Raw genomic sequence first — 12,581 nt, 5'->3', positions numbered from 1 at the left:
AAATATCACACCAATTCTATGAAAGCTTTGAGATACATGTGTAAACGTGTAAATGATACACACCTCGAAAATGACTGTCAAAACGAATCTTTATTATTAAATTTTATTAAAATCTGAAATATTATAAAGACTAAAAAACTTTAATTTATGATTATATTCAGCTTTGACTAAGAAAATATCAAATTTAATGAGCACCAATTAAATAATATGTTTGTTAAATAAAATTTAATATCATCACTTTTGCTTAAGTTAAAACTGATTGATACACTTCTTTATTTGCAACATATCTAATTGATATGAAAATTAACAGATTTGATAAATGAAATAAAACATTAATTGTTTTTACTTATGTAATATGTTTAAATTTCATATTAAACTCGTTGAATCGAATCAGTTGAATTGAATCATCATACTGAAATATTTTATCAACTGATTTATTAATAATAATGATCTGATCAAAAAAAGAAACTTAATCGAATAAGCTAAAAATCCAAATGCAAAATTATAATTATCATAGTATTTGTTCCTATCGTAAACTATTTTAACTGATGTTTTGCCAGTAATAAAATATAGGGACATAAAAATATTGAGTGAATTGGTTGAATGTGAAAAACAATTAAAAATTTGAACATATTTTATGTAAGTGAGATAAGTTTAAAGTGATTGATATAAAAATATAATAGTAAAAATGATTGTTTTTAATGTAAAAAAAAAATATCTTCACATTTTGAAAAGTTTGCGCGTTTTAACAATTGAAATAAAAACAAATATTTATAAAAGTATCGTCCTCAAAATAAGGAAAATCAAATAAATTTTAGTGACACGGAAAATTAATTAAGAGTGTTAGAATATTAACAGTACAAAAATGACCGAAATCCGTAGTCGGGATTCGTAAAAATGAAAGCAGTATTTCCGTCTTGGTTTAAAAGAAACTGTGAACATATTAATATGGTAACCCAACAGAATCTTTTCGGAAAATAGCAAAGATTATCAGACATATTATGTTTTAGTAGGATACTTTGCCGTCATGACTTATTCCATGTTTTCAATAATGTTGTGCTTGTCATTTGAATGTATGTAAATATATTTTTTAAATTGTGTTAGTGCATAAAAAACCAAAGATTTAATAGCATCTATGTATATACATATTCGAAACGCACGTCCACTAAAATTTATATTAAATTAAGACACATCAATGAATAAATCTGTTGTTTTAATGCATTTATTGAGAACAAATAATTGAAGTTAAATTTGTGCTGGTTTTTAATAAATACTATAAATAAAACAACTGAATGTTTACATTATATTTATTTTGGTGGACTGTGTGTTATATCCATGCACAGTGTTGCATAAAATGTTTTCACTGTATTTTTATTTATATGTTAGAAGCAAAAGTCGATTTTCAGTGAAAATTATTGACATAATATACCTTGAAACAAATCTAGTCGTCTAAATAAAGTACTTTCAAGTCTAAAAAAATATTTTATTTACATTATTATACACACAGTTATTAAAACTAATTATTTTTATAATTCGGTCGTTGCTACTCCCCAATATTGCTGCATTCTCCCATCTTGGTCGAGCGAGTCTTGCCCACTACGTTCTTGAATTACAGCAAAGTCGTATTCTAAATTGTAAGGCATTAAACGCTGTAAGGATCCAAAGTATGCTGCGTGTGGACCTCCATTCAAGTGAGCTCTACCAGAACCAAAACGTGTTTCAGGTCTGAAAGAGACAGGGTTGTAAGATCTGGCGCTACCAAAATGTCTTGATAGCAATGGTGGTTGTGGTAGAGGAGGAGGAGGAGGTATTGCAAGTTGTGGACTGCTGTTAGATAAATTTCTAAGATGTCGTAGATTTGCGTTAGGATTTCTTGTGAAACCTTTTGATAGTGTATTTAACTCCTTGTCAAATAACAGCTGAGTGTTTTGTTCCAGCATGTATTCCCAACATTTGAATTGCTCTTCTGAGACGGCTGAATCAGTATCTTCTCGTTCGTTTTCTCTCTGTTCTTCAATTCGCGCTCTAATCGCTTTCGCAACCCCTCTGCAGCTTCTGCGTTCGCTCGCCATTTTGCGCATGCCATTATCGTGCATAAGTAATGGCGGCGGAGGTGCTCTCGGGACGAGTTTTGCCGCGCTTAAGTAGTGATTCAGATTGTTACGATTTCCGTTCATTTGTTTTTCCGTCCCCGATTGGGATGATCTGATTGTAGCTGTTTCGTTTGTCTGATCGCTTTGACCGCTGGGAGATGACCTATCACTTCCGTGCGGCTTGGCCGGCGTTTGGCTTAATGCGTGACAACAATTGCTTTGATATTCGCAACAACAACCGGCCTGACACACTGACGTTGCGGTTGGATTCGCGAGAGATTTACTTTTTTTAATAGTATGCCTGAGTTCTCTCATAAGTTGATCAACATCTGACCCCGGTCCGTTGAATCTTATAATCATGATAGATAAATTGTCCTCTACTCCATAACCTTGAGCCAAATCTTGTAATCGTTTTGCAGCAAGAATTACATTCTTCTCTACCCTAACTTCGTCAATCGCCGAATTAACATCAATCACATCCCAAAGTTTTTTATTGGCCATGATTAAAAATTCATCTGATTCCTGCAAAACAACTTGAATCATTTCTGGATTTGGTACAACATGTGAAAATCTTTCCGCATGTCCTACACGTTGATTAGGATGCTGCGGTGTTAATGTTATAGGTCCAGAAGGACGGGCCAGCACCGCTGTCGCTTCTCCGACACTCGCTACTCTGAGAATATAACGTCTCGGGCTAGGAGCAAATCCTAGTTCTGTTTGGTTCTTTGCCCGTGAAATATGACAAAGTGTAACACAGGCTCCGTTTCTCTGTCCTCTTTCTTTTAACTCTCTATGAGCTGATAGAATACTGTATTTCATATACTCATTTGCAGTTTCTTTTACCGCTCTTTCTTCTAATAATATTCTTGGCAAAGATTTTGCCAGTATATTCGGGATTTCATTATCGCTTCCACCATCAAATAATCCAAACAGCCCTTCAATATTGCAGAATGCAGGCAGTCGCAGTTGAGAAACACAGAGTAATGATCTATTACCAGGCGTTTCAGAAAAACCAACTTTCCAAGGTGGCTCTAGGCATGCGTCGCCACCTTCATAATGTGGCCAAGGCTGTGAAGGGAGAGTCGGTCTATTTTGACCAGATACATCTACAAGACTCATTGGCCTTTGAGATCTATACATATGAAATTGCTTAGGATCAACTCTTAGTTTTATATTGCAAGACAGATCTAAAAATTGCAACTGCTTTGGTACCAACGAAACAAGATTGATAACATCCAATTCATTATGAGCCAAATCTAATACTTTCAATGAAGAATTGTATGCAAAGGTCGGTGTTGTTTGTAATCTATTCGAGTGGATTCTCAAGACTCGCAGATGCTGTAGTCCTGCCAGATTATTTGGTAAATGCTGAATATTATTTCCTGATAATACGAACTCTTCCAGCTCTGACCATGCAGCGATACAATGCTCCGGTAAAACTGTCAAACAATTGTATGCAATATGTAAAACTCTCAAGCAATGAAAGCTCCTTAATGTTTCTAATACATTATCATTCAAACAATTAGCTGTCAGATACAACTTTTCCATTTCTAACGGTTCCATTACATCGGGAAGCTGTGTAAGGCGATTGTTTGATAGATTCAGTGTTTTCAGTTGATCACATGCTGCGAAAAAATTAGCGGGTAACTGATGCAGGCAATTGTTCTGAAGAAATAGTTCTTGCAATGGAATACGAAGTCTTGGAACTGAAGGCAGCGCGTGTAGTTTGTTATATCCCAAACGTAGAGTATGCAACGAGCTGAGTTCACTGCAAAACAGATGCTCTGGAAGACTTGTCAGCTGATTATGATTGGCGAATAAAACTCTCATTTCATGACAGCTGGTAATCCATTCAGGAAGAGTTGTAAAGTTGTTGTGAGACACGTCCATGTGCTGAAGTCTGGCTGGTATTGGTTTGACTCGCATCTTGTCGATCTCTAGGAAAATAAAAACAAAATATTACAATATAGCTGTATGAGTTTTAATTTTTTTATTATCAAAGATTAATATAATTATTCAGTTTAACTTACTGTTATTGTCTGCAACGAGTGAAGTGAGTGACCTGCCATTGAGAGATATTTCTAGCAGCTGATTTTTTGTACATTGCACTACTTCTAAATTTCCAAGAGCACTCAGATCCAGTTTTTCTATGCTGTTTTCACTGACATCAAGTTGAGTAAGGTTCTGCAATGATATTAGTTACATAATTAACAATTAAAATAAATTTATTGATTTTAAAACTATTAATTGAAGTTAAAAGAATATTTTTATGATTAGACGACTCAAAATGAAATTAAAAGTTTTTTATTAAACAAAAACTGCTTGCTACAATTAGGGTGTAATTGAATAAATTTCTGATTTTCTTATTGATATATATTATGTCATTCAAATATATTGGGTACATTTATATCCAATTTTTAATCATTTCGAATCTTTCTAAATCGATTTTCTCAAAACATAACTCAAAATAAGGCACACATAATGTCATAATAATATCATGTAACATCGAAATAAGAAATTAACCATTTTTTTAAATTAACTCATTCCCTGTGGACCAGTTAATTACTATTTAATTACCTACCACATGTTAATAACATACTAATAGTATATAATGGCCATCTAGTGCCGACACGGCAGCCGCGTTGTCAGCATTGTATGAAGAACAAACCCCGTTATGATATTTATTGAATAATGTAAAATAAATAATTTGTCGAGTTTTATGTATTAAGCCGTTCCATTAAAAATTGACAGTTAAATCATTAAAATGGTAAGTAAATGTGATTTATATAAAAGGTTATAATATGTATTGAGTTTTATAGCAAGTATGTATGTACGAGTATTTTTAATTTGGATAAAAATATTTTATAATTATCTATTCTAAGGAGAGTGGTGAGTCATTTATTCAATTAAATGTTGGTTACCCCATAATTGCCAAGAATGATGCTCCCTTTGAGCTGGTTGTCTCTCAGGTTAACTCTGCTGAGAGGACGAACATCATCAGTGCTGAGATTGTTACCAGGAAATGCTCCATTGTGACCGATGTGGTTTTTGTTGCTGTCGACTCGAGCAGCATGGATATCCTGGAATGAAATAAAACATATTTTATAAGATCTACTAAATATATTTCGACAATTTTGAGGAAAAGGCGTCTTTAATGGTGATGAAGCTTTTCTATAATAAAATTGATAATGCGATTATTAAGGATAGTGATTACATTGGCAGCAATTCAAGTAGTATTACAGGTTCATTTAAAGCAAACTTTCAACTTGTGATTTGAGATTTATTTGCCAGATAAAAATGCCTTGCATTATCGTTATAATATTTAAAAGAAGAAACACGTACAATCGCAAATATAAGTACAGATAACCGTCAGATAACCGTCAGATACGCGTCAGATTTATAATGTCGTGGTGCCGGCTTCGAATCTCAGGTCTGGGAAATTCACATAATATGGTTTTTCGGTGTGTTTTTGGAATGAACCTAATTTGGTGAGCAGGTGGCCAACATATTTTTTTCGTAAAAACAAAAATCTGTTAAAACACCATATAAGACTGACATCTATAGTCTGTACGAAGATTTCAGGTGAGTTAAATCAATTGAGATTGGGAAACTTTGCTGGATGTAATGTGCCCCGTATCGACGATATTTAACCAGGAAAAAGAATAAATTCAAATACTCCACAAAAAAACAAATATACCAAAAATTCGTTGGTTGGGTGGCCATATCAACGTATTTGTGGTATTGAAAGCGCTACTGTGATTGTGTCATTCAATGACATAATGTTTTATTTTATTAATCGATTTGAATATTGTGCATTAAAAGTATTTACAATAACCAGCTAGGTAGTCAATATTTACATTTAGTTAGAGAGTAATTTGAATAAATATAAACATAATAATATATTTGTTACCAATAGTCCGATGGTCCTCATGTCTTTGGTAAGGAAATCAGGCAAACATTGAAGTTGATTATGTGACACTTCTAGACTCCTTAGAGATAAAAGCTCCTGAAGACTTTCCGGCAGAAATGAAAGCTCATTTCCCTCAAGCCTTAGCTCCTCCAAACTGAAAATTAAAAAAAAATCCTCGTATAAATTCGTGATATTCAAAAAAAAGTGACAGACGATGAGTCTAATATTTATAGAACATAATATTACTTAATTTTGAAAACACTTCTGATAAATATATATAACCAATAGAGAAACCCATTAGGAAACAAACCTGTGTCTCTAGGGCTTCGTGCCCACGGACATTGACGCCAGTGCTATAGGTATCCTATCTAATTGCGACTAATTTTAACTAATGGTTCTTACAATACTCTCCGAAGCGCTTTACAAAGTCGTATATTTTTCAAAAAAGATTTTTTCTGTTAGATATATTTTTTTCAAAATGATGTACTTACCTATGTTCAATAAAAAGAATGTTACATTCTTAAATCTTGCGAATTATTTATTGAATAAAAAAAATAGTTGACTAATATTATTTATAGTTTTCAAAACACTTATTACCGGATGCAATATAAAAATATTGTAATTTATTTCATTTTGTCACTTATTTAGAATTACTTTTTTTGAAGTATATATTAATTATTTAAGCTTCTGAATCTCACCTGCTATAAAATACATCAACGGAATGCATGTTGTCACATAAAACAAAACAAATAATTAATTACAGCCATGTGTAATTAAAACAATTATTTTTCACGAATTCAAAATTTATAAACTCCATATTAACACAAACAATAAAAAAACTTGGCGCGATGATAATTAAATCAGTTATGCAATCCGAAGGTACTTCGTCCGAAAACGAAAGTGGAAGGTACCATGAGGCAGCGCACAAAGCAAAAGGCAATGAAAATCGCCAACACTAACAATGGAAGCGACTTGGAAGATGGATCGTTGGTGTTGCAATGGACTGCCGAGACGGTCAGTGGGCATGCGGGCCGGCGTTGGCCAACACCTCGGCTGATAGTCATCAAACTTACCACTCCCAGGTTGGCAACTGGCATTGCCGTGCTGGGGAGGAATCCGTTTACGAAAAACTAACGATTACAAACATGTATTATCATAATAAAGTAGCACGGTATTGTATTGAACTTTCTTACCCGATTTTTATTATCAATATATTAGTATATGAATCAATTACGTATGTAAATAGTTTTAATAATTTTACTAGGAAAACTAAAATGAGCAATGAAAAGCTTATTTATGACAGTCATATAAAATAAACAACATACTTTGGAATTTAATCTTTTTTAATTAGGTACCTCAAAAAAAAATTTTTTTTGTAGTTACGTCGTATTTCTATATTATTAGTAGAAACTATGTATTTTTTAGAAATATATATTTTATATCAACCCTCTTGTTGTACTTATATTATATATCATGAAATATATTTATATACTCTAATAATATAATATGTGAGTCCCAGTTAATAATTGTTAATTAGTATCATATTGTGAAATAAAATAACGTTATAAGTGGTATTACAATGATAGATATCATTTGTTTCCGTGCGTTAATACATAAGCAGAGGTAATTTGTATATTGTATATACTATATGTTACCTATCGCCAACAGTGTTTATTTACATTGCTTTTGCTATAATATTGGCATATCTGGCTCGACCCCCATCCCACTCTTCTTGGTAACCCGCCCTAATTATCGAACCTTATTTTTGCCTACATTTATTAGTTTTCTTTCAAATATCATTATACTATCAATACAATAAAATATGAAGATAATTATTTTTATTTGCAGATACGAGGGTGGGTCAATAAGTCCTTAGAAAAGCCGACAGGTGGCGCGACTAGTACTGCAAGCGGTTTGTTTTCATGCAGCGGCACTACCGATTCAGTATGCTGCGAAGTTTCAATCAGATTGGTCGGGTTGTTGTGTGTTTCTCATACATTTAAAAAAAAAATTGCTTGTGGAAAATGGAAAAATGGAAAATGGAGAAAATTGAGTTTAGAGTTGTTATTAAACATTTTAATATAAAAGGGTTAACAGCAAAGGAAATAAAAAATGAGTTGGATTTAGTTCACGGCATATCTGCTCCTTCACTTGCAACTATTTATAACTGGTTAAATGAATTTAAACGTGGTCGTACATCAACAAAGGATAAACCACGCTCAGGACGTCCTGTAGAGGTGACTACACCAGAAATGATCAATAAAATCCACGATATGGTGTTAAGTGACCGAAGATTAAAGTTGAGTGAGATAATTGAGGTTACAGGGATTTCAAAAGGTAGCGTCATTTCTATTTTACATGACAAATTGGGCATGAAAAATATTTCTGCAAGATGGGTGCCGCGTTTGCTCACAGTCGACAATAAACGCAGTAGGGTGGTGGCCTCTAAAGCTCTGTTGTCGCTCATGCAACGCAATCCGGATGATTTTTTTCGTCGCTTTGTGACTGTAGATGAAACATGGATACACCACTATACTCCCGAGACGAAAGAACAGTCAAAGCAGTGGATTGCGAAGGCAAACCATGTCCAAAGAAGGCGAAAACCGTAAAATCAGCTGGTAAGGTTATGGCTACTGTATTTTGGGATGCGCGTGAAATTATTTTCGTTGACTATTTGGAAAAAGGAAAAACAATAACAGGGGATTATTATGCATCTTTATTGGACCAGCTAAAAAACAAAATTGAAGAAAAACGGCCTCATTTAAACAGGAAAAAAATCCTCTTTCATCAGGACAATGCCCGTGTTCACACATGTTTACGATCAATGGCTAAAATTGAAGAATTGAAGTTCGAATTGGTCGACCACCCACCGTATTCGCCAGATTTAGCCCCCAGTGACTTTTTCCTTTTCCCAAACTTAAAAAAATGGCTAAGTGGACAACGTTTTTTTTCAAATGAAGAAGTCATCGATCGGACAAATGCTTATTTTGAGGACCTTCCGAAAACTTATTTTTCTGGCGGTTTAAAAAAAATTGAGAAACGTCTAACCAAGTCTATTGAGCTCCAAGGAAATTATGTTGAGAAATAAAAAAAAATACAAAAATAAAACCTGTTTTAATGCTTTTTTCTAAGGAATTATTGACCCACCCTCGTACCTTGATTAATACTGAATACATATTTGATGTAAGATTAATAATACACAGTATTTTGAGCTTTGAACCCCAATTTGGTGCGCCACTGTTTAAAAGAGCATTCAGTTTTTCCCTTTCGAATGCAAGAAGGAAACGCAAGATGGGTGATTGGTTTTTACCAAGGACCCAGCAATTGCAATGTATGCAATACCAAAAGAGAGATTAGATTTTACCGCCACAGATAGCGTCTGCCTAGGTTTGTTTACATATTTTTCAAAATTTTTGAATGACTTAATTTTGGCGCGTAATACAGCATGTTATAATACGAATAAATTATATCGAAAATATTTTAATTAATGCTTTAATGAATGAGACGCAGTTATTTAATAATGAAATGCGTGCAATATTCATGGTAAGTAACGACATGTGAAGGAACTGTATTTCGAGTTATTGCACATTATTTTGTAGTTGTTACTATAACTTAGGTATGTATTTTTGACACATTTTTTCATTGCATCAAAATCATTAAAAATAATTAGAGTTAAATGAATATAAAAATAGATATATTGTAGGTGTATAATTTACAATTATTTATCGATTGTACTTATGAAATATTTTTTAAATCTTATTTTTAGCTAACTTAAACTGACAAATTAGCCCGAAAAAATCGCCAAATCCAAAGCCGTAGTTGTGGGTTCGAATTTCGCATATGGAAAAAATCGCGTGTTTTCTAAATTTGTGTAAACTGTGGCATTCAAAGTGTACATAAATAAGAATATTTAAAAAAAAAACAAATACAATAATTTTGATGCTCTAATGCACGATCATAATAATTCGTATGATGTACGTTTACTTTAGGCGATAACAAATTTTTAACTGCTCTTCCCTTACGTTTATTCCTGAGTCTGAAGGAATGAATCTTTTTAAAAAGCTCGCAAATAGGAATGTAATTATTGGAGGGAAAATATTTAATTGACAGCTTTGATAAGCTAAAATATCCGTAACATGTAAATGTTTCAGCCATTTTTCATAAAAAAAGCCATGTACCTAATATCCAAACTTTGGAGGTCGGGGCAAAGAAGGTATTATACTTTTTATTATTATCTTTGCAACCCATATGTTGATGTTCTTTTTGGCTAATTTAATTAAGAGTGTAATTAGTTTATAACTCTACATTAAACGTCCGGTTAAACGTGTCTTTTATATTGTTTCTAGCCTGCTGTTAAAGCTATTATCTTGATAAAGCTTCGTTTGCCTAATAAAAAAGAAAGCGTATTACAATTGTTTTCCTAGCTAGATTAAGAATTAAATAGTATTTTTTCTCTTACTTATAGTGCGTCATGAGGTGTTTAATATATATACATTAACTAGAATAGCGCGAGAATGTATTTTGGCATGAGTGAACAAACAACTATGTACAGTCAGTGAGCACTTGGATATCTATGCGTAGAATGGCCATATCAATTTAACAAGCTCATACTCTTACAGCATTGTTCTATAAATTACATACTTATGTTTAGTTAAACTGTCATCGATATCCTTAGCAATGTGTCTGACGAAAGACCACGGTAATACTGTAATATATTATTTAATTATAGTTGCATGTAACATTGATTTACTTTAAGCAATTTTATATTAATATGTATAATTAAATTTAGTACAGACATGTTTAATTTAATTACCTTTAGTATGTTTACGCAATAAATTATTATGACTAAATCGTGATATAAAAAAATAATAATAAAGAAACATGAACACCGGGACAATCGACACTAATAAAATAAAATATTAAATATTGGCATAGGTATATTTGAATAAAAAGAACTAACAACATTACCGAAGCATCATTTACTACAATGGCAATTCAGAGCAAATGTTTTACTTCTAATTTATTACGTAAATATAAAATTAATTAAAAAATCGTGTTTAAAACTGTGCAAAAATAAAGATGCAATCTCAAGTAAAATGTGTATTTACCGGTAATATTATAATTTGAAAAAAAAACACAGTTACATTACATACTCATATTTACCGTTTCAATACGAATAATAAATTATAAAATCACTGAATACATCACAAAAGTTCACATTAGCCGATGGAAATATCACGTAACACACACGTCATAAGTTAAAAAAATAAAACATAGTCAAAGACCCACAATATTCTTACTTGTCTATTGATTTTTATAAATAGTGATAAATTAGCACGTTTGCGTTTGACTTGTGTTTTGATAGTAATCACTTCACCGGATAAACAATTGAATGCCCGATTACATATTCCAACTTAGTTGGTAGCACAACATGCGAGGATGCAACTAACAACTGAGGTCAAAGGATATCAACGTGAGAATGGGCGGTAAACATGAGAATGCATAATATTTGATATATCGTATGTATGTAGTCCGTCAAGAGGTTGTATTATTATTGTGACGTCGCGGGCTATGGAGGCGCCCTGGCGAGGCGAGATCGACGCCCCCACCCGACCAACGTTTCCGCCGGACACTGCCCACTCGCTTGCACATCTTCGCCGTATGGCTAATGCCTTCGTACAGTCTTACTAGCAATACCGGTGCTACTTTTCCATTATATTTAAAATAAATTGTAATAATGAATAAAATTCGCGACTCTCTTGTGATGTCATGTATACGTAGCGTATTGATATATTAAAATAAGTAAATTTATTCACACGAAAGACTAATAGAATTTATTAACGTCCAATTTTTAAAATAACTAGAAATCATTTTTATTTATACTTACCAACTCGAGCTTTTTTAATGTGATCGCATCAGAGCTCGATTCTAAATAAAAATAAATTCAAGATATACCAACACATTTTTTTATGAAAATAGTTTTTTATAAATTTAAAAAAAACTTTATAACTATGATTTTTTTCAAAATCACTTTCACACATTTAAAAAAAACTTGGCAACCAATATTTTAATGTCAATTTTTTTCACAAAATACTATGTAGGTAGGCACTAGTAAATATCGGACATAACCGTAAGTTTATTTTTCACAAAAAAATGAAAGTTCTCAGTAAAATATATTAAACTATAGTTTCTGCTAAACACATTACTCTCACCCTTAAAATGAAGGATTGGATTCATACTCCTAACCCTTAAAAAGAAGGTTTGGTTTCATTTTTATTGATCCATTATAATATAATGGCGATTTGAATGCTTTATCATACTATTTACTGACGTCAATCTAAAAAAAATGAATTTAGTTAGTTCAACAGACTCGTCATACATTCAAGACGCATTTTTAACAATGTTTTTTATTATATACACCAGAAATTGTTATTATTAAAAATATTTTGAATTCATATTATTTTAAAACTAACACGGATAAAAATAGAGTGACATAATTACTGATGTTACTGAATAGGCAAACACGTGTTATAAAATAGGCGACCCTCGTAGTCTATTGCATAAAGTACTGGCTTTTA

At 32.4% G+C, this 12,581-nt stretch overlaps 1 protein-coding gene across 1 annotated transcript in view; it reads right to left on the bottom strand.

Moving 5' to 3' along the window:
* Window positions 1–1,235: 1,235 nt before the first annotated feature.
* The window catches only part of Phlpp (PH domain leucine-rich repeat protein phosphatase), a 32,425-nt gene continuing 21,079 nt past the window's right edge, over window positions 1,236–12,581 (bottom strand). The window contains exons 4-7 of the mRNA XM_085955793.1: window positions 6,004–6,157; window positions 5,015–5,173; window positions 4,124–4,277; window positions 1,236–4,030 (exon numbers count right to left, since the gene is read on the bottom strand). Of these exons, the coding sequence (XP_085811919.1) occupies window positions 1,527–4,030; window positions 4,124–4,277; window positions 5,015–5,173; window positions 6,004–6,157 (2,971 nt within the window). The 3' untranslated portion in view covers window positions 1,236–1,526. The remainder of the gene's footprint in view (window positions 4,031–4,123; window positions 4,278–5,014; window positions 5,174–6,003; window positions 6,158–12,581) is intronic.

This window comes from Rhyacophila brunnea, unplaced genomic scaffold (genome assembly GCF_057557595.1).
Source record: "Rhyacophila brunnea isolate RB1 unplaced genomic scaffold, BYU_Rbru_1.0 scaffold_5, whole genome shotgun sequence".
In the NCBI taxonomy this organism is placed as follows: Eukaryota; Metazoa; Arthropoda; class Insecta; order Trichoptera; family Rhyacophilidae; genus Rhyacophila; species Rhyacophila brunnea.
Note: the sequence above shows the minus strand (reverse complement) of the source record. Positions and strands in the feature narration are given on the sequence as shown.